This window comes from Sparus aurata, chromosome 24 (genome assembly GCF_900880675.1).
Source record: "Sparus aurata chromosome 24, fSpaAur1.1, whole genome shotgun sequence".
In the NCBI taxonomy this organism is placed as follows: Eukaryota; Metazoa; Chordata; class Actinopteri; order Spariformes; family Sparidae; genus Sparus; species Sparus aurata.
Window position 1 is genome coordinate 9,019,181 of NC_044210.1, and position 22,226 is coordinate 9,041,406.

Below are 22,226 nucleotides of genomic sequence, written 5' to 3' on the forward strand. Positions count from 1 at the left end.
AGTGTTAGGCTAAACTGAGCAGAAATCCAATCAGCAAACAACGCCAAGCGCAGAAAAGATCCAAGCTTGGAGGCAGGCTGAGCGAGTAGCGTGTCGATGATTGCATTTGGTGGTTATCTCCGGTCTTCGTTAACCTCGGGGCTGCGCTCCTCATGGCTGAGGGCGTCGGGCTAATTGAGAGGAATGCCAGCCCTCGAACATGGCAGATGATTGGAGAGGGATACTATATTTTGTGGAAATGTTTACTAAACTACAAGTATATGAGATGCTGCTCACTTGTACAGCACTAAGATTAGTGAGGCTGAGAGCTGATCAGAGATTGAAAAATGTTTCCACAAGAACAGGAAATGTAAATGCTTGTTAAATTCTCGGCACCAGTTGCTTTGACCCCAACCTTCCTCACACTGTATGCATCCGGCCACCTTTCCATATTGCTTATTTCTCTCTCATTAAAAAGAGAACGTCACTTCAAACTGAGAGCCGAGCGAGTTTCCATAGCAACAACATCACAGAGATGCTATTTTAGTGCGGTGTGTAACTTTGAGATAAGGTGTAATCATGCCAGGCTGGACGCAACTAAATAATACCTCAGTTATAACTCCCCTACTTTGTCTAAGTGCTTTCACCGGCGACCATTAGGCTCTGTTACCATGGCGATGCTTTCCCATGAGATCTCACTGAGTGGTCGGCCAAGCGCTCTGAACATGATGCTGTAACATCAATTCACCATTTCCCGAAACATATCGTTCTTTAGCCAGTCTTTAAGCTATTTAACCTGCTCCGGATGATATATGTAGTTTGATGTTTTAACTATCAGCTGTCAGAGGACTGTCAGAGGTTAAACACCTTTGGAAGTTTAACCGCAGGGCACATTTCCATCCATATACGGCGATATGGCACTAATGATGTGATAGTTTCTGTTTTCTCACAGTTTGTGTGGTTATGTAAAGCTACAGGACAGCTGCGACTAAAACATTGGAAGATAAATGATTATATCTCAAACTACTTCTTAAGAAAAAAACAGTTATGGTTACAAAAAGTAGTAACACTGAATATTTAATGAAATAACATTAATAAGAACATGATGTTCCAAGTGTAACAGTTGAACGCTTACTTCCATTATTTGTTTCTTGTCAACAGATAGATGAGAAGAGATTGATTGGTGCAGTGATTCCCTGGAGCCTGTGGGTTTTGTTATATTTGGACACAGCCAGACTACCTGTTTCTCCCGTTTCTAGTCTTAATGCCTAGCTAAGCTAACCAACTGCTGGCTTGAGCTGCATATTTAGTATACAGACATGATGGTGATATGTGTGTCAAAAAAGGGACCAAACGCAAAACACCAAGGCAGGCAGGCAGGCAGAAAAACAAGAAGGGAGCTTTAACTGGAAGGCCACAAAAAACATAGAAAGCAGTCAGGGACAAATCTGAGCGCTAATGAAATACAAAAATACAAAAACTAAAGTACAAACCAATGAAGCACAGGGAGCAAAGACAGGAACAAAAAGAGGACCAGAGAACAGAGAAACCAACAGAATGAGGAACACAGGCTTAAATACACAGGAACTAATCAAGTCACTAAACACATGTTTACACAGAAAAAGGGCAGGAAACGTACAAAGACAGGAAGTGGGGAGTAAAACACGACACACAAGGATATAATCTACAGATTATAAAAACTAAACTAAATCAAAAACCCAAACTTTGACGCATAGTGATGTTATTCCTGTCACCTAACTCTCTACAAGACAACAAATTAACATATTTCCAAAACTATTTACAATGTCACCTGTCAAATTCATATTTCAAACAAATGGTCGGCAGGCAGCTTTTCATCAGGGTAACCACTAACTGCTGCTAACTGAAGCTGCCGTTAGCTAGTAAGCCAGATTAACAGTGTAGCTAGCGGTCGTATAAATTGATTCTTTCTGGTTAGGGAGCGTTGTTGTTATATATTACCAGACTATGAGGTAAAAAGTGGCTAACTGGCTAGCATGCTAACCTCAATAGATATCTCTGTAACCCAGCATGAAGATGTCTCTGACATAACGTCATTATTTATTTCTCCACATGCTGTTGATAATTAATGAATGCTGAGTTAATTTTGAATGTTTTATTAAATTCAGTCTTCTAACCACTCAACAGCACAGCTAATACATCTATTTTAAACAAGACTGCTTTCAGTTTTCAGACACAAAAGATACAAGGACTGCTCTCCTATTATACTGATAGTACATAGAGGTCAAACTAAAAGCAAGGCAGCTTTTTTTTCTAAGCCGGTGAAAAGTTCAGATTTTTCCTGCTCGTTTGAGAAGACAAAACTGAGAGCAGGGCCAGCTGCGAACACAGCTTATGGTGGACTTACTGACAATAGAGGTCTGAGTGCTTTAAGTAACAATGCTCTAAGATGAATTATCACTTTTAGTATCCAGGTATTAAAGGAGTATGATGTTTAGAGGATAAGGTTGGTGTCCACCAAACTTAACCATGCTTTAGCCTACCTGTCAACACTGTCTGATTTCCCATAGGTTCCTGCTGAAGATCTTTAAAAAATGTTACAAACATAGTTTTATATTTTCAAAAAAGGCAATGTGATTCACTGAAAACCTAAATAATAGGAAATGCTGCATTTCTTGGAGACTATTTACTACTATCAGGTGCAGATGAATATAGATTTGGTGCTCTCGTGACTATGTACAGCAGTGTTTGTGGACTCTAGATGTACTTTTGGACTACAATGGACCATATAGGCACATAGGATTCATACAAATTTAGAATAGCAACAGCCTTATCTACTGTATAATAAAAAAAGGTGTACTCCCCTTGGTCTCCCATTACCTTGGCAATAGCTGTTTGCTTGTACATCTGTGTGACCAGGCTCATGACCTGAGTGAAGGGGTTGTCCGTGGCGACGACCCCCGACCCCATCCCCTTCATCAGTCTCTCCCACTCTGCAAAGCTGGCGGAGGCCTCCTGCAAGCAAGGAGAGAGCAAAGACAAGTGAGGCTGCGTCCTTTATTTCTTCAACCACCCTCTCTCTCCATCTTGTTCTCTACTGTTTTTGAGATATAAAGGGCAAAACAATTAATGGTGCTGCTGGGTGTCCTACTTTCCCTGGAAGAGAGAGAAAGAAAGAGGGAGAGAAAAAAAAAAACTAGAGAGAAAGATGGAGAATTCCCAAGGAAGCCACCCCCCTCCGACTGGGCTGCTGTGTTAGGTGGGTCATGAGCATCTCCCAATTATAGCCGCCTTGTGACAAGCCGGGGTCGAAGATGGAGAAGCAGCCGGGCTGGTACAATAAATCAAAGACGCCTCGCGTGCTCTCAAGGTGATTGGCGAGAAGTATTTAAGGCGGGAGAGGAGAGCGGAGAGGATCGCAGTGGGAGAGGCTGCCGGCGAGCAGCAGCATATGCTACCTCCTGCTCATAAACAAGACGCCCAGAGAGGCCGTGCATTTGTTGTCCACATGTAGGTTAGCCCTGTTTATCATAAAAACAGGGCTCGTGTGAAAAAATTAACCGCACATTTTGTTCAATATGTTGCAGTACAATGTAACAAATCTGTAAGCAAAGCAGCACCCTATATCGAATTAATGCATAGCTTGGGTTTGATCCAATTTCGGTAAATCTACACTGTGAAATCTGACAGTTTTTCTTTACTTTAAAAGAAAATCGTTGAAACCAATTACCTCAAAAATGCCTAGAAAAGTAAACTAGAGTTGTTAAAACTTTTTAGCTTGTGCAACTTAAATTGAATAGTTTACTTTCTGAGGTAAAAGCGAAGTCAACCTCTTACATTTTACAGTGTAGGGCTGTCCCGAATACCATCTTTAGGGCCCTGGAGCTTCTTGCTATTCAAAGCTTCGGACGGGGGTGGGGGCTGAGAATCACTCGTAAAAGACTCAGATATCGCTCTGTTGTTGCTGAAACATAGTGCTGCAAGACATGTCTGTTTAATTAAAGGCAATAACATTGAAGTTTTTTGTAGCTGACCACCTTTAACCGGACACGTATAATAAATTCTATTAATGTTAGAATTATAATTTTATCACAGTTTCTTCATCCACTTTATCTTTTTATATTTTCGTTCATTTCTCTGGGAACAATGCAAGGATCATGATGACAAACATCTGGTGTGTATAGGTCGGCCTAGTTCCATCGTAGTTTGTAATGTTACTGTTTTCTGGCAAGGGAACAGGATGTTCACTAGCATTGTTGCAAATTAAGCATGTTTTCACTGTGGGTTTTCATAGTGATGTTTATTAACATGCTCAGTACCGGTCAAATAAACCGATAAAATAAAATAAAAATCAATGGAATGTGTGTATTAAGCATCTATGTGATCCAGAGGGGTTTGGAAAAACAAGGCCTCATGTATTATTATGCACCGTTTGTTTTTCATCCTACGGCTGGTTACTGTGGCATTGTATTGCAGTATTTTCAGGCTGCTGTGATACACAACATAACTTGATATTTTGACGTCTCCTCAGATGCACTTCATAAATGCTAGGTCCAGCCCCAGAGGTGCCCCCATGTTCAGAAAAAGGCAACAAAAGTGCCCTCTTGGATGCCCCTGTGGTGGATAAAACATGATGAAATGCCCTCTAGGGTGCCCCTTCAGTGGACAAACATGGTGCATCTAATCACAACTTTCTGCGTGCTGGTGCCACACCGCATACAACTAGTTCTCTTTTAATTTTTTACCCTCTGCCCCCCAAACAACCTCACCACTGCGATACACATTAATATGGAAACATATCCAAATAGTCAAATATTCAGATCCTACTGGAAATAACTGTAGCGTGCCTATGATTAAAGTGCTTCAGAACGGGGCTGAACCCCCTTGACGTTTTGAAAACTGTCCAACTTTAAATCACTTCGTGATTGGAGGTTATTTTCTGCCTTTTCTTAACAACTCTCAATTCAATCTGTCTGAATTCAGGCTGCAACACCATAAAATGAGAGGAAAATTCAACAGGGACAGACACTTTCTTAAAGCGCTGCATATCAAACGATGCAAAACTGTGAACCATATGGCAAGCTGAAGGAAGAGGTGCCCCGCGCGTGATTAAGCACATACATACACATAATGATGTGTGTGTGTGTGTGTGTGTGTGTGTGTGTGCGAGGGGGGTCGGAGGCGAGTGGAAAAACAGTGAGAAACTGGAGACAAGCCTTATTAATGCGAGCACAAGACACGAATAATGGAGGCTTCTTCAGCGAGCAAGTTCCACAACTGCATTTTTGCGCGCTGTGCGAGAAGATTTTGGTGAAACATGAAAGCTTTGCACCATTTAGTGAAATAATTAGCATTTCAGCGGATTCAAACCCTGTCAAAGTCAAGGACGGCTGAATGGATAAATAGTATCGTATTGCGGGAGCCCAAAGCTGCGTTTCCTTTATGTTTCCTCTCAGATGTTTCGCTCGCCGCTCACCTGCATAAACACAGTTTTTCGTCTGTCTCTCAGTGTTTATTTCTAATTAAAAAACCGTTACAGTCGAGCATTTTCCTCATAATCTGCTGGAAAAAAAAATAGAACCCGAGTGGCTAAACCCTCCACCCTTGATGATATTCACTAGACTAACACTGACAAAAGGCCACGGCTGAAAACGTAAAGGGCAGGAGGGGCATAAAAAGTGTCTGGCTGTGGAAGATAAAAGCCATCATTAGGGAGAAAATGAGATAGGATGAACGAGGCTGAACTGGTGAGTGGTCCTGGTGTACATATATATTGTCGGTTAGCAGAGCCATGCTTGAAAAGACAGTCTGTTTAGAGGAAAATAATGTCCACCCAGTCTTTTATGTTTTATATTGTTCATATTTTCCTGCTTGTTGAAAGCACAATGGCCGCCGCCGCCGCTTTGGATGACTGGCCACTTCACGCCTCTTAAAAAACCAGTCCATTGAGCTGGGGAGGGATGAAACGTCTATCTATTCTTCTCAGTGGACAAATACCTGCAGAAAACATTTCCACGTTCATCTCGTGAACAAAACAAAACAAAAACAAAAAAGAGTAACTAAAGGCGAACTGCTACAGCGGTGCTTTTTGTTTCCGCCAAAGACAAATGATCTCCGAGCTCATTCCTCTGAGGATATTACGCATCAAAGCTGCTGTTTCAGCCCAACTTGAGATAAGAAGAGCAACGCGAGAACAACTATAAGACATGACATGAACTTTTGCAACTGTACAGTGCGTTCCGTGTCCTAATTGGCACCACAATGTGGAAACACTGACCATATTTAGCCCCCAATTAAAGCATCCCTTAACATTTAGGGAGATTGGGGGGAAAAACCCCGGCATCATCACTTTTCGGAGCAACTTCCTTATTGTTGTGTCATTCTTGGGACGGCGGCTCGGTGTGTAATTAGCGCAAAAGGAGCTCTTCGAGTTGCTGATATGATACAAAATCCAACAAAAGCTTCGCTGCGGATTCTTGCACAAGTGTGTACTGCTGCCCCCGCTGGGAAACAAACCCCTCGTAGCCTTGACACCGGTGACCTGACCCGGAGAGTAGCACACACTGACAGACGCACAGGCCAGGTCAGCGCAACATTAGCATTCACATGCACGCTCACATGCATCCAGCGCGGCGTGGGAGGCAGAAACCGTAACCATAACTTTGGGGATACTGAAAGAGTTGTAAACACCTACACACGAAACATGACATTTACTCTACAAATATCCTGGTATCCTCTTTATGACGGTGAAGAGGGAGCACACACACACACACACAGGCTAAAGGAGAGTTATGCAGTCTTAGAGCAGCAATAGGCAGTTTTTACACTCATTTTTGTATGATAAAAAAAACAGCAAATCCGTATTTTTGCAAGGCTGGAAAAAGAGAAAAATCGCAATCTCTCTCACTTTACCTGTGAGGTTTGCTCATACGAGTGTTCCCAGTCAGACTCACCAAACCCTCTAAACTCCAAAACATGTCGCTATCCGTTCTGCTCCGTTTGTGGGCTAGTTTTAATACAAATAAAAAAATGTCACCCAAGAGTAAAATGAAAGATTTGCCTTCACCGCGGAGCTTTAAAATCTGCTGTCAGAACACAACACGTTTGGCTGCGTCAGTAGTCGAAACAGTTAGGAAAATATTAAAGCCTCTGCCAGCGAGTGTCATCAGAGCGGCACCACACTGTTCCAGCCCGTAACAGAAATAAAGACGGAGTACTTAAACAAGAAGTTAAGAGCTAATTAACGTTGTTTAAAATTAAACGCAAAGGGGTCCGGGACTTAGATGCGAGGTGACAGTCATGGAAATGGACAAGAGATTATTACAAATTGTGTTACACTGCTCGATCTCTTATGTTCCCGCTGACAGAGAATTGCATTAAGTCCCTGAGGTGACTGTTGGAGCGAGATAACTAACCCAACAACAGAGCTGTATCATTTGCCGTGCAGAAATGCGCGACTGAAGTCAGAAAAAGTGCACAGACCTCTCGGTAAATTGGCAATCCACTATGACGGTGGTGGAAAGTAAATTCAAACCTATACTCTACTTAAAGGGAAACTCCACCAATCTTACACATTAAAGTGCATTTACAGGTTGTGGTGAGTACTACTGCATACGTGTTAAATGTCGTATAAAGCCTTTTGTGGCTCCAGAGGAAGCTGCGTGTAATCTGATGAATGGCCTCCAGTGATTCAGTGAGTCAGTGATTGGCAATGTGGGTAATGTAGGCAGAACCCAAGACACTGTTGGACTCATCATGAACAAATTGAAAGGAAATGATCAGAATCGGCACAACAGAGACCAGAGATACTTTATTTTCTTAAAACCCAGCACATGCACTACCCACAATGCAACTCAGCCACTGATTGACCTCACTGGAGGCTATTTATTCCTCCGGAGACACAAAAAGGATTTATACTACTTAATACTCCCCAAATCCTGTAAACACACTGCAATGTTCAAAATTGGTGTATTTACCGTTTAAGTATAATTTTGTCCTACTTGTACTTCACGTTAGTGTGCCCATTTCAAGCTATAATGCCACATTTCTTTATTTTTGACTCCATATTGTTTGTTTGTTAGTGTTAGTTACTTTACATATTCTGATTATTTCATAATAAACTATAAACAATGTTTAGATCCACGGGACAAAATTCACAGCTACCCAACTGCATATTACGTCATCTTTAGCAGCTACAACATTAAAGCGATGTTAACATGAATGCATCAATATCATAATCCAATAATGTAATATATCTACATTATTCTGAAATTGACGATGTTGATGTTAACAAGGTCTTTTTAGTCTACTTTGATGCTAAAATCGTTGGAACATTTTGCATGACATGAGTATTTCAACACTGTTGTTTTGCTCACTCTGAAGTTACAGATGGAAGGACTTTTCCCACCACTGCAGGACGAAGACGATTCGGTGAACAGATGTTTATTTTTCGTTCGCCATCTCATTTAAATTCATTCAAAATAAGGCATTATGATTCATCCGCAAGTGTTTTTCTCGCTGTGGAAGAACGGCAGACAGAGAGAGAAAAAAAACAGACTCTGGCCACTTGGTCGCACACAAGAGAAAATCCTGACAAAAAGAAAAAAAAAACAAAAACGCATGTGTCACCGAAAAAATGAATCTGTTCATTTGAGTGGTTCTAGCATGAGGCCCAATTTGTTGGCGTTTTTGCTTGATAAATGACTCCAACCATTTATCGATTCTCAAATTTGCTTGAGACGAAAGTTAATGACAACAGCGGCAAAAATATCAAATGGTTCTGAGCGGAAGAAAGTCTATATTTCATTGGATTACTCCCTGTGAAGTGACACATGTTTGTCACGGGGGATAACAGAATTTAATTTTACTTAACAGCATGAATCTGCGGCATTGCCATTAAACGAGCTGTGACACTCGACTGGATGTTAAGACATAATTATTTTTGGATTCGTGCATGTGCATGAAAACGCTGGAGCTGAAACGATTAGTCATTTAGTCAACAAACAGAAAATTATTCGGGAACTATTTGGATGATGAACTGAATAGTTTGAGTCATTTTTCAACCACGTTTGCTTGCTCCTGCCTCTCAGACGTGAGGTTTTGCTGCTGTTCTTTGTCTCGCACGACAAACAGAACATGTTGTAGTCTACTGTATGTCCAACCTTTGCAGCCTCCTTCGGCAGGTCGAAGGGAATACGCTGGCGGATTTTGGGAGGCAGCTGAGTGAGCACTTCTGCCTTGAGACGACGGATCATGATCCGGCTCAGCCTCTGGTGCAGCTCGTCCAGGTTAGATGCCCCACGACAGTCCCACTGCCTGCGACGCCCGAAGTACCTATGAGAGAGTGAATGAGAAGTGAAGCTGAGGTCGCTGACCCATTTTTATACTGACTTCTACCGAGGAGAAAACTCACTGAGAAAACATACTTATTTACAGAAATGCCCTGAAGGAATAGTTAAACACATTTAAACAGTTCCACCTGGGAGCTGCCCGGCGCTACAACAGCCTTCCATCGTTTACTGCTGAGCAGCTCTGCTGGAGCAGTCGGAGGATCAGTTTTTTGCTTAAGGGCACTTTTCAGAACAGGAAACTATTTTGTCTAATGGCCACAGCAGCAGGTTTATCCCAAAACTCGCAAGGCAACTTTCACAATTCATCAGCCAAATGGATTTTTAGAACAGATCTGGCCCTCCACACAAAGGCTGGTTATCTGCCATATTGGCTGGAAGTGTGGACAAACTTAATAAGGCACTGCCAGAATTTGCTGTTTCACACTTCAGTATTTAAACTTGTGGTTGCTAAAGGAAGGGAAATTGATTCACTCTTTCTAAAATATCCTGGTAGTGGGATTTGAACCAGCCATTAACCAGCTGTGTGGCTGCTTTTCGCTCTCCTGCGCTGCTTCCAACGCCCACAATGTCTTCTCTATCATGAAGGGAAGACTTTGTTCACATGACATTGCCATGTGCCTCGCTCTATGAATGATCATGTTTGTGACAGTGTGCGTGTGTGTGTGTGACTCAGAAAGGCATTCCCCAGCCACACTAAGTGCTATTATATACAAAGCGTTATCATTAATGGCGCCAGGCCCATCCCCGACCGAGCCGCTGACTTTGATGGACATCCAAAACAATGCATTTGATGTGTTTGTTCACACATGTAACTGATCGTCACTGGCAACTGGCAGCCAGTTGGCATTTAACGCTTGGCTTCAGTTGTGGTCTGGCTCTGACAACAAACCCTCAACTCAGCAGCACCGCTAGCTACAGACTCAGGTACAGCCCACCTTATCCCAGCAGACACTTGAAAGGAGTGGAAATTAAATGCTGGGTGAGAGACACTGAAAGTCTGTTAATTCCACTGCGCTAAGACTCGAAAGAATATAAATAAGGATGGATCAAACTGAGGAAAGAACGGTTTGACATTAGATTAGATAAGAAGATTGATACCACTCTCATGTCTTTCTGATAAATATGAAGCTGGAGCAAGGAGACAATTAGCTTAGCTGAACATAAAACATTGCCAGCCGGGCTTTGTCAGCACACTGCTCTGTCCAAAGGTATAAAAAACCCAGCTAACAGCACCTTTAAAGCTCACCAAATAACATGTCATATCTTGTATTTAAACTGTACTGTAATGACAAGTTGTGTTGTTTTCTGCAAGGCTAGCAATTTTCCACTACTTTTTTTGAGACTGATACCACTCTCTTGTCTGTTCAATAAATATGCAGCTGGAGCCAGGAAACATTTAGCTTAGCTTAGCTTAGCTTAGCTTAGCTTAATTAAGCAGGGGGAAACAGCTCACGTGGTTGCGTGGAAAGGTTAAAAAAAAAAAACAGACTGTGGGATATTAATGAGCTTTAGCTATGACTTTAAATGGATTTTAAGACATGCTAGCTGTTTCCAACTGCTTCCAGTTTTTATGCTAGGCTATGCAAGTGGTAATAAGAGTTATCTTCTCAGCCCTGTAGTCCCTGTGTAACAGCAGACTTTGCAGTTTCATGAGCTTCAGTGATGCTAATAGCTGGATTTTTTTTAGCCTGGTTAGCTGTTGTTTGCAGTCTTTATGCTAGGCTAAGCTATCGCTCTCTGCACTCTAGCTAAATAATTAAGAGTTTTTTCTCAGCTAACTCTTGGCAAAAATTCCTTTTGTGTATTTACCAAACGAGTACTCAATATGTGACAGAGAATTATGAATAACAGAATGTGAATTGCAGTACATAGAGCAAATATACAAAATGTGAATCAAAGGTGTAGCTAGTAGCATTAAAACACAACACATGTAGTGGAACAACAGGAATATATAAGCGAATACATCTGCACAGTGTTGTATCCTCGCTTGCGTGTGAGTGTCGGTTGTAGACTCACTTGTAATGAGCGTTGCAGTGTTTCTTGGCATAGTCGGTCCAGGTTCCAAACATCTTAGGATAGAGAGCATCAATCTGCATGAAAAGCTGTAAAACACCCAGACAGGAAAAGATACTGAACAGCAACTCTAGACGAAAGCGCACATTACAGGGTGTGTATATGTGTGTGTGTCTGTAGGGGAAATAGAGACAGAGGCTCGGGATAAGCTGGAGAGAATATGAGAGAATATGTCTGACATTCTCATTTTTTAATTAATCTTCCATTTTAATTGCAATATACTTCTAAATCTCACATGTATTTCCCTCCAAATAAAAATTAACTCCTTTTTCATTTTTTAACAGTGCGCTATGATTTGTCCTATTCATCACACCTACTTAAAGTGAGACTGAGAGACTTTTGAAATGATACGTAATAAATTCTTTCAATGAAAAGATTTATAAGCAATAAAACTGTATTCACTCTCATATGAACACCAGCTTATGGTGCCTCCTGATAGACTAATGTTAGCAAACTCTCAGCAGGTAAATAAGTGAGACTAGCAAATAACATATTCTATCTCTAACTTATGAGAAGCTGAATTAATCAACAATAAAAACACGAGCCTCGCTCAATTTAGGACAAATTCTGCTACTACAAACTTGGTCTGGTTTGACCAGTAGCTTATGGTGGCGAATGTTAGCTAACGTTAGCTTAATTTATTAGTTTATTGACTTCATGGCTCTTCTATAGTTTCTGCTAATGTTATGCTATGTTTAGCATTTTCTATGATTCCGTAATGGTCTCTCGGGTGGCAACAATGGACGATTTAGCTAATTACATAGTCTCGTTTTGCTGCTACAGTACATCCTTACTTGGTCTTGTAGCATGTGGAAGTGTGTGTTAGTTAATGTTAGCTAAATATCGCCGTGTTGTAGCGGACATTATGAAGTCACTGTGCTGAGGTGTAGTGCTATAGTTGCACATTCATGTCACAGACAATATATTTCACTGATTTTATCGCAAAGGTTAAACTGCTTGCTTCAAGCTAACATGATACACTTTAAAAATAAAAAAAATATGATACATGAGTGTAGCTATAACTCATAGCCTTCCCTTTCTTTTGAAACATTGGCGGTAAAAACTTTATTTTTTCCTCAGTCTTTTTTTTAAGCTAAGCTAACCAGCTGCTGGCAGTAGCTTAATTTTTAGCACACATATATGAAAGCAGTGTAAGTCTCGCACAAGATAATGAATTAGAATACTGTATCTTTCAAAATGCTGAACAATTACTTTAATAAAGTTAATTGTGATTCGCATCCTGTGTTTCCCAGCTGTCTTCCACCATTGCATGCTACCTTAGTTTTTCTCACCTTCTAGTTTTTGAAAGCTGCACGCAATAACTCAAAGTAGCAAGAGCTTTTTTTGGCTTTAACACAGACCTTACCTGTGCGCATGATTAGTCTACTGTCAGGCAGTGCATTTTGCAATTTATTCAAGGTCCTGTTGTCCTTCGCCTAGTTTACCAGTCTTGAGTTGTGCAACTGTGTGGTAATCTGTGTCAGCGCCGATTAACCAGGTCAAACCGCTGTGCCGTGAGACGAGGCGAAGAAAATGAAACCGATGTGAAAATTAAATGAAACACAAATAAAGACAATCAAGTGACTGCTGCTAAATAACGACAGACATAAAAATTGGTAGTCATCAAATGATCTTTGAATGGCTCCAGTTAAAAGCAGCTGCTCTCTGTCGTCGGGTGACTTCCGGCGTTTTGAAAAGCGCCTTTTTCATACATTAAGCAGGTAAAGAGTGTGTATGCATCACAAAGCTCTTAGAAAGTGTGTGTGCAAACGTCAACGTGCCTGTCTGTACACGCCGCATCCCTGTCAATTTTCCGTATTTGCGGCAATTTCTGAAGTAATGACAGGTAATCATCAGCAAGGCGATCTGAATAAGCAGCCACAGTGAGAGGCGCTATTCTAAATTCAGCGCTTGTTCAACAGGAGCTTTGCATTTTCCCCCCTCACACTGTTGATATAATGGGTGGGTGGAATGAGGGCACATCATGAACGGTGCAGCATGCCCTGAGCTGTGTGCTAACTCGATGTCAGAGCCACAGTGAGTAATGATGGCAGTGAGGAGACTGGCACAGAGGCAGGGACAGGGCTTATCAGGTTTATGCTGCGGATGATAAAATGTTATATTCAGTTTCAGATTCTAGAGGCAGAGAGAGGGAGAGAGATGATATCTAAAAACTAACCTCACCACTGCAGGCAGGCAGGCAGTGGCAGAGACAGGATGGCATGTATCGCGCACAGACACAGATACGCGCAGCATATAACACACACACACACACACACACACACACACACACCACACACACACACACACACACACACACACACACACACACACACACACACTCCATGATACACCTTCTCGAGATTTCTTACAAGTAGTAACTTCACTTCATTTTGGAATTAATTAGCTGCCTGAATCTCATCACTTAATTATCATGATCGGGTCTAGGCAATAATTAAGTTTTCCTCACAGCAATGTGGCAGTCTGATGGCAGCGCAATCTGAGTCCCGCCTCACATGGATACTTTAATGTAGCCAACACAAAAGCAATGATGTCAGTCCTGGATAAGCAGTTATGTAGTCAGTTATCAGAGCGCTCTGTTCACCACTGTGCCTTTAAAACATCTGACCACATCGCACCAGATTTAGCTCTACATCGGCTTCCAGAACTGATTTTACGTTTTATTTATAACATATACAGATCTTTATGGCGCCTGGTAATATTTCTAAGATCCTGAGCCCATAGGTATATACCAGAGCGTGACTTAAAGGGGCAATATGCATTTATAATTAACTAAAATGATCAAAATAGCTGTTTTGACTTTAAAGTGTTGGGTTGCATTGATTTCTACTTAAGTTATGATGCTAACCAGCTAGCCAGAAGCACCTGTGCTGGCAGTGCAAACACTACCTAACACTCCCCTGGTCCCAGAGCCCCAAGTTCGAACTGCTAGCAGCTCACTGAGCTCACTAGCTAAAGTTTGCAGCGGTTACTCCGGTGACAGACTGCCCCCTATTTGTTTTGAGTATGAATCTGACAGGTGGTCACTTCTTACATATCGAACCTCTAAGATTAAAACACTTTTGAAAACAAAGTGATATGATACAAACAGCGTCCGGCTGCTGTAAATACTCACAAGAACACCAAATGTGTATTAATCCACCGTTCAAAGTAGTCCCAAAGCATTGTTTTCTCCTGGTTGAGTAACGTTTGTGAAAAACTTCAGTGCCTAGCTGTTTAAGGAAATTACCGGGCCCTTTGAAAAAAAACATGAAACCATATATTTACAAGTAATTTCTTATGCTTTATGTCTTAGTAGTAACAAATGAGGTCGCCACTGTGTGCCAGAGACACGGCAGGGGAGTCAGGAAGAATCTCAGCATTGGTTTTGGCCTCTTATGAAATGTAGTAACTTAATCATCTTCTTGTGATGAGCAATGTGGTCCGACATGAACTCACAATGATTTTCTGTCAAAGTTGGAGCAGTTTTTGGTAAAAAAAAAAAAAAAAAAAGAAGAGTTTTCCATCTGGACTGCTTTGTGTCTGTGACTCTCAGTCTTGTGAGGTGGGCGTCGCTCGGGTGGAAAAAGGTGATGTCACGTACATCCGTGCAGCAGTCAGGATAAGGGATCATTTGCCAGCCCCCGCACAGTCCTGTTGTAGCAGCTTCACTGAGTTTTTGAACGCATTTTTCCAAACTTTAACATGCTTATTATTTCATGAATACTCCATTTTACAGGCAAATATTTGAGTTGTAAAAACAAGGTTTTGGGGACTTTAATTACTATTGTCTTCCTGCTTTGTTTCAGTTTCTGCCTTGAGGTGTTCTTTCAAAGATTTTATGCATCTTTTAAATATATATATATATATATTTTTTTTGTAAAGCACTGTTTGGAAATGTTCTGTACAAACAAAGTTGTACTTTTTCTCAATATGAAACACCAGACCTATTCAGATAGGAGAAGAAAGAACTGGAAAAATAAAGCTTCACTGTGTGTTATGAATAATGATGGGCCAACGTGCGTGTGTGTGTGTGTGTGTGTGTGTCGGGGGGGGCTGCCTAACAGAGGTATTCACGTACAGTATGTTGTGTGTGGATCTATAATGAGATATGTTCCGAAGATTTGGACACAATCGATAGGAGTGATGGCAAAAAACTAGGAAAAATAAGGCTGAGGTTATTTTGAAGATAATGAGAAATAATCTCCCAATTAATTGCACAATTTAGAAACAGATTAAAGAAATTCACTTCTGATATGTAATCATTTACTAAACCATTACACAGACCGTATGAACAACACAGAAAAAGTATAAAAGCAAAAAGTAATGCTACGCCTGAGGCTGGAGGGGCTGACTGAAGGTGAAGTGTAAAAGCAGTATCAGTGCCCCATCATTAGGATACAGTGGACATGCAGTACCTCTTACTGATACTGTATAGTGTCTTCACATCGAGACTGGGAAAAGATTTTCTATTCGCCAAGTCCACTTCATCTTCCGTGGCTGCAGTGATGGAATATGGCTGCAATCTGCTGCTTCAATATATCGTATATAAAAATGATATAATAAATCATTATGGAGAGGGGAATGGCTCTGCCGCTCTCCAAACACTGTTGTCCTGTGAACAGCCCTTCTTATTGTCTCTAAATTCAATAGTCCCCCCCTCCAACCCACCCGTGCTTCTTTTTATTACTTGTCTCATTTATTGCATAGCAGTGTCTGTTCATATCGGGCTTTGTAAATGAAGTTTTTGCAACAAAGGTTATTGAAATAAGTCCACAGGATCCTAGAGGATAAGTGATGCGGGAGAGAGTTAATTGGCTTTTTGAATGTTGGATCTGAGTGTGACCTGCTCCAGAGCAAGTTACCATGGCGATCTAGGAGCGAAGCACCTTTTTGAGAAGCCGGAGCTGAGCCCCGAGTTAGCTCTGTGGCCTGCTAATGTTTCCTCATGAGCGTGAGCTCAGAATCCCTTTTGAAGCATGCAGATGCCGTTTCATAATCTGTTGAATGTGGTTTCCTCTCTTTGCGCCCACTGTTTGAATTTCATTAATAATTCAAAGCAGGGTTTGGAGGAGTTGTGAATCTGCGAGGATCATGTCCTCTGGGAAGAAAACAAAACAGCTTACTCCACTTCAACTTGTATCCTTTTCCATAATAGGCATCTCCCCGCGGGGCATCAGTCAGCTTTTATTTAATCACTCTTTATTACCTCTTCAGGTCGACCCAGCGCCGGGGTACCAGTGAGCAGGATGGCCCGCTTGGCACTCTGAATGAGAGGCACCAGAATCTTTGTCCGTGCTGCGTTCCTGGATTTGAGGTAATGCGACTCGTCCACCACGACCACCGCGAACCGCTGCCTGGTCAGCGCTTCCACCAGAGGGCGGGCGTCTGTGGTGAGCAGGCCGTAACCGAGCACCGTCACCTTACTGCTGCTGATACCCCTGAAGGGACACAGACACACACACACACACACACACACAGATTTTTGCATTTACATTTGTATGTTAAATATTCATAGTAGGTGTTTTTAAATTAACAACAGTCACCATTTTACAGAAGAATTTGCCAAGATTTTGCTTTTTATTTATCTACAAAACTGTGTTTAAATTAGCATTTATTTCTGTTATGAAGCAATTTTTCGTTTTTTGAGGCTTTATTGACAAGTTTACAATGTTAGCTTTTTCTTTTTGGGCTTGATTTACTCCATCAAGCTGGAATAAAGTGTTGAACAAAAGTTAATGGGGACTTTTCTGATCTTTCATCCAAGTTTCATGGAAATCCGTTGCGTAGGTTTTGTTTTAATCCTGATTACAAACCAACCGACCGACCAACCAAACAACAAACAAATGGACACGGGTGAAACGTAACCTCCTGTGTGTTCATCAGTCTAAGAAAACACGCCGACTTCCCTACCCCCATCGGGTTCTACTGAAGACATACATCTTTAAAAATGACTCACAAAGATTTAGATTAATTTTTTAAGAAGAGTGAGTAATTTCCTGAAAAAAGCTGGGCACTGTGGTTTCGTGCAAAATTTGTGTTCCCGTCAACGCTATCTTTAAATTCTATATCAGATTTCTTGTTAAGCAAAATTATACACCTTTATCCTTCAAACTGCAACGCAGGAGTCGCCTTTCACATCGACAAATGTGTGTCAACAGCTCGAACTAAATACAAACTCGACACCTTTTCAAATGTTCTGGTGTTTATTGACTTGGCAACTGAGCCCATAAGGTAAAGTAAACTGGACTGTTTAAAAAGGGAGTGTGGACTTGATAAATGTTAAAGCACACACACACACACACACACACACACACACCAGACACAAACTAAGGCCGCAGGTCTTTTCATACACCTCCTCTTCTCTAGTGCTTAAGAAATCCATTTCTGGGCCGTATGGCAATTTCTATATTGTGCAGGTGATGTGCAAACAGATACAAATTCACAGTCACAGATAAACAAACAACACACAGCAGCGGCATTCCGCAGCATGAAACTCAATAAGCACCTCTTCGAAAATCAAAAAACGTTCCCAGCATCTGGCAGCGTCTAATTCTTCGCCCTCGCCAACACGCGCATATCCAAGCTGAAATAAACCTGAGGTGCCATTCATGTTCTACAAAAGAACAAGTGAGTCAAAATACTGAGAGGAGGTGCTGCATAATTTTTTTTTTTCTTGCCTCTCCGTTCAGTCATTAACACATCCAGTTCAAGGACACGTTTTCCCCAGAAGGCTTTCACAACCTCTTTGCGCCTCATCTGTGATGTGAGGTGGAGAGGGTTTTTTTTTTCTCCCCCCTCCAAGTCACAGATATAGAAAGTTTGTTTCATTGAAAAATAAAAAAAATAAAAAAAACTAGGAGAACTAGGGGAAAGTTGAGATGATAATAAAAGTAGCCCTAAACTTGAATCAATATAAACGGCCGCGAAAATGAGCTGGATTTCTCCGCGACAGCATTTTTTCCACTTCCTGCTGCTGAAAATATTCCAGCACTTGTTCAATATTGCAGACGCTGCCGTGACATGATTTGTCTGTCAGCGCTGTCAAACATCGGCCCGTGCTGCCTCCTGACATCGAGGGACACTTTGAGATTAAATTGTCAGCAGCAACCTCTCCGTCTATCGCGGCGCCTCGCTTTCACACTATGTGACCAAGAGTGTTTTATTTCCTCTGCTTAGGTAAATTATTAGCATGTGCAGAAGCAGAGGGCGTGACAAGAGACATTAGATACTGCCGAGCTGCTTGTTACAACGACCTCTTAAGTTCAAATAATGGCAGCAACCTTCCACTTACATAATCCTGTGTACAAGGAACGTAATCCACAGGATTAGGTGCTTTGCATAGATATCCAAACATATTTATAAGCTCTAAAGAAGCCTCGTATGCCCTTCTGGAGAGACTTTGGGACTAAATGTCCAAAATGTGTCTATATCTGTTAGATAATGTACAACAATTTTTCCATAAATTAATTAAAAATATAATCTTCCAATGCATTTTTAAGCAATAATGCAAGAAATTCACTTGTTTCAGCATCAAATGTAGAAATTTGCTGTTGAATTTCTTCGACGTCTGATAATAAATCCTATATATAAATAAATATATATATTACTGTTGGATAAACAAAACAAGCAATTAAAGACATCACTTTGGACTCAAGGACAATGTGACATTATATAAACAAAATGGTTCATTCAAAAGAATTAATCAGTCAACAGTGATCGATCAAATAATGACAGATGGAAAAAAAAAGTGTCTGCACCTCAACTATCATTGATTTGATTTCTGACCATGTGACCTTTCACTGACAAAAAATTGCAGCTATTTTTTTTTTTTAACCATAATCAGTGGCATTCAAAAGGATGAATTTCAGCATATTTCCTTCAAGTTTTGACTCTTTGACTCTCAAACTGCAGCTTCAATAAACAGTTTGACTGAGGCTTTATCAGTTTGCCAATATTAGTCTTTCATTATAAAACAGATTATAAACCAGTCAGTGTCATCCACAACTGACGTGAAGAACTAAATTAAGTTTGCTGATTACATATTTAATCCGAATATATTCCAAGAGGAGATTTTAATAAAACCTTCCTACAGAGAATATCTGTATAATAATATCCAAAAATTCCTAAACACGATAGAAATTAAGCTATTAGCAACAAGGAATGGTGCAGGATGTAAAGTTGGCCACCTGTCAAATTCATACTCAAAACAAATAGGGGGCAACATATCGCTAGAGTAACTGTTAACTGCTGCTAACTATAGCTGCTGTAAGCCAAGAAGCTCAGTTAGCTGTGCAGCTAGCAGAAAAGGGTAGTGCTGGGGTTTACACTGCCAGCAAATGGAGCTTTGGACTGGGACGGACTGGGGCTAGCTTGTTAGCATGCTAACTTCTGCAACACAATAAGACAGACGTCATGACGTTATTTCCTCCCATTCTGTTGATAATCTTAGCAGACATATTGCACCTTTAAAGCCACATTAATTATTTTTTTGGGCCACTTGGGGGCAGCAGAACAGGATGTCAGCACAATCTCGACATATTAACTTGTAAAATTGTTATGCTGCTTGCGACAGTGTTAGCTGGCCAGTTACATATCCAGGAGACAAAACATTAGCAAGATTAGCATTTATGTGACCTTGAGCTTCCGTCTATTCAATCAATATTCTCTCTCTTTTTTGGTCTGTTTTGGTCTCCACCAACTCCTCTTTTTAGCTGCTAAATGCTCCTCTATGTTCACCAACTAGCCGCTTACCTTGTCTGTTCGCCATTTCAAGCAGCCCGGGTAGTAACAAGATTTATCACTGAAAATGTAAGCTTGGGGTGACAATTCTCTGTCTCTCTCTAAATAGCAGTGAGTTAGCAACTCAGGATTTATCACCATCCGGCGGTGAAAAGCAAAAACGATGAATGCTAATGTTTGGCACCATGTTGGCCATATGCGCTTGAATACCAATAATATGTCAATATTGTGATTCTAGCTTGTTTCCGACAAGTGGCAAAACATTTTTTTTTGAAAAAAGACGGTAAGACGGTCAAAAACCTAGATTTAGTTATTAGGAGAATCTAAGCTGGCTGAGGTGGTTGGGAGGGGGATGTCGGGGTGACCTACATGGTGTGGCTCTTGTTCTCCACCAAGTTGATGTCCCCAGGCTGCAGCTCGGGGATCCACCTCTCCATCTCCTCGATCCAGGGATATTTCAGGGACGAGGGCACCACCACCAGGAGCGGCCACTCCTTCCTGAAGGCGTACGCCACCGCGATGGCCTGCACCGTCTTCCCAAGACCCATCTGGACCGACCAAATCAACACATGGCGAAAGGGGGAGAAAAACAAGTCAATCGCGCCCCGACTCTGTGGTAAATTGCATATGACGGCTGAGCTGATGTGAGGCCCAAGAGTAATAAGGTCTGAGAATGATTCTTGTGTCAAAACTGATTAGACACATGGGAGTGCTGCAGAGGGCTGACAAATTAATTTGGAAGGCATGCAGCGAAGTCTCAGGTTCATTTTTGGGGGGAAAATAGATTTCCTGAGCCAGCGTTGTGTGTGCTTACCTCATCGGCAATCATACATCTGTAAAACAAAAGGAGAGAAAACTTTATCAGATGAGTTTGAAGACTAGGAAATTGTTTTGGAGGCCCAGCAGGCAATAAATCTATACTGCTATAAAAAGACATGGCTTTAGTTTGCATATAAAGACAACACTCCCTGCAGCACGAGGGCTTTGCTCAAGGGCACTACAACAGCATCCAGAACGGAGGATTTCTTGGCTCGTCCTTTCCTGTCACAAGCTGACGTCTCAAACCTTTCTGGCCACAGACTCACTTCAGATTCAGCTGCTCTTGGACACATTACAAATCTGTCGCTTCTCATTTAGGTCTGCTGTGGGACTTTGTTTCAGTCTGACAACTGTTGTTGCTATTCAGTATTAATGTTGTTGCTCCTTGAATATTTCTGTGTCTGATGCAGCTGAGAAAGACTGCTCACTGTGTCGGAGTTCATCCAAATTCAAGCAAAAGAAAGTGACATGTTGGCTGATGCAGAAGCTAGAGTTGAATTCCTCAAAAAAAAAAAATAACAATAACAACTTGTTTTTCATTCATTCTGGTTGTGTATCTCATAGATTTTTGTCAAAAGTCAGATTTCTATCTAATCCACAGACAACTGCACACAGAAACTGTGCCTTTAAAGGAGCAGTCGTGACTTCTGTAACATTGTGATGTCACAACTATACAGTCACCACACTCAGTCACGCCTCCAGCACGGCCATGGTTGCAAAAACGTCCACAGAGCTGATGCGGAAACACGGTGGGCAGTGCCTGCACAGGCCTGCGAGAGCTAACCAATCAGAGTTGATCAAATCAACTTTAGGAAGGAGTGGAGCATATTTAATTGCATTCACCCAGCCAGGATTCCATTAATTATCACACTGATCATTACATATAGGACTTATTTATAAGGTGGAGTGCATAAGGATGCATTGATGTACTTCTGATTTTTAGACTCACTTCTCGGAACAAATCAGTCTTCTTACTTCAGCACCGTTGTCCTTTTGACGGCTGTGTTTTGTTATGAGACGCCAGGAAGATTAAGCCCAATTTTAACCCCTAATTGGTCACCCCTGACTAATTTTAGAACTGACAATCGGCATGTCAGAAATTTCGTCCGGCTTGCTTGCAGCGTGAGCAGTTTCACAGTCTAATTTCCCAAATGGCTGCTGTCAGAAGACAGATTACAAAATGCGGTGAGCTTGTGTAAATATTAGTGGAGAAGTACTTTCCACGGCTTGTCTACCATAGTCTTGAGTGATAGGAATAAAACTGACCTTTGCTGCACAACAGAC

The 22,226-nt window shown here is 41.4% G+C and overlaps 1 protein-coding gene across 3 annotated transcripts in view; it reads right to left on the reverse strand.

Annotated features, from left to right (window-relative positions):
* The window catches only part of zranb3 (zinc finger, RAN-binding domain containing 3), an 85,360-nt gene that overhangs the window by 51,479 nt on the left and 11,655 nt on the right, over positions 1 to 22,226 (reverse strand). For all 3 annotated transcript variants that reach the window (XM_030410125.1, XM_030410123.1, XM_030410124.1), the window contains exons 3-8: positions 20,938 to 20,956; positions 20,493 to 20,671; positions 16,591 to 16,822; positions 11,325 to 11,410; positions 9,120 to 9,291; positions 2,839 to 2,973 (exon numbers count right to left, since the gene is read on the reverse strand). In XM_030410125.1, coding sequence (XP_030265985.1) covers positions 2,839 to 2,973; positions 9,120 to 9,291; positions 11,325 to 11,410; positions 16,591 to 16,822; positions 20,493 to 20,671; positions 20,938 to 20,956 — 823 coding nt within the window. The remainder of the gene's footprint in view (positions 1 to 2,838; positions 2,974 to 9,119; positions 9,292 to 11,324; positions 11,411 to 16,590; positions 16,823 to 20,492; positions 20,672 to 20,937; positions 20,957 to 22,226) is intronic.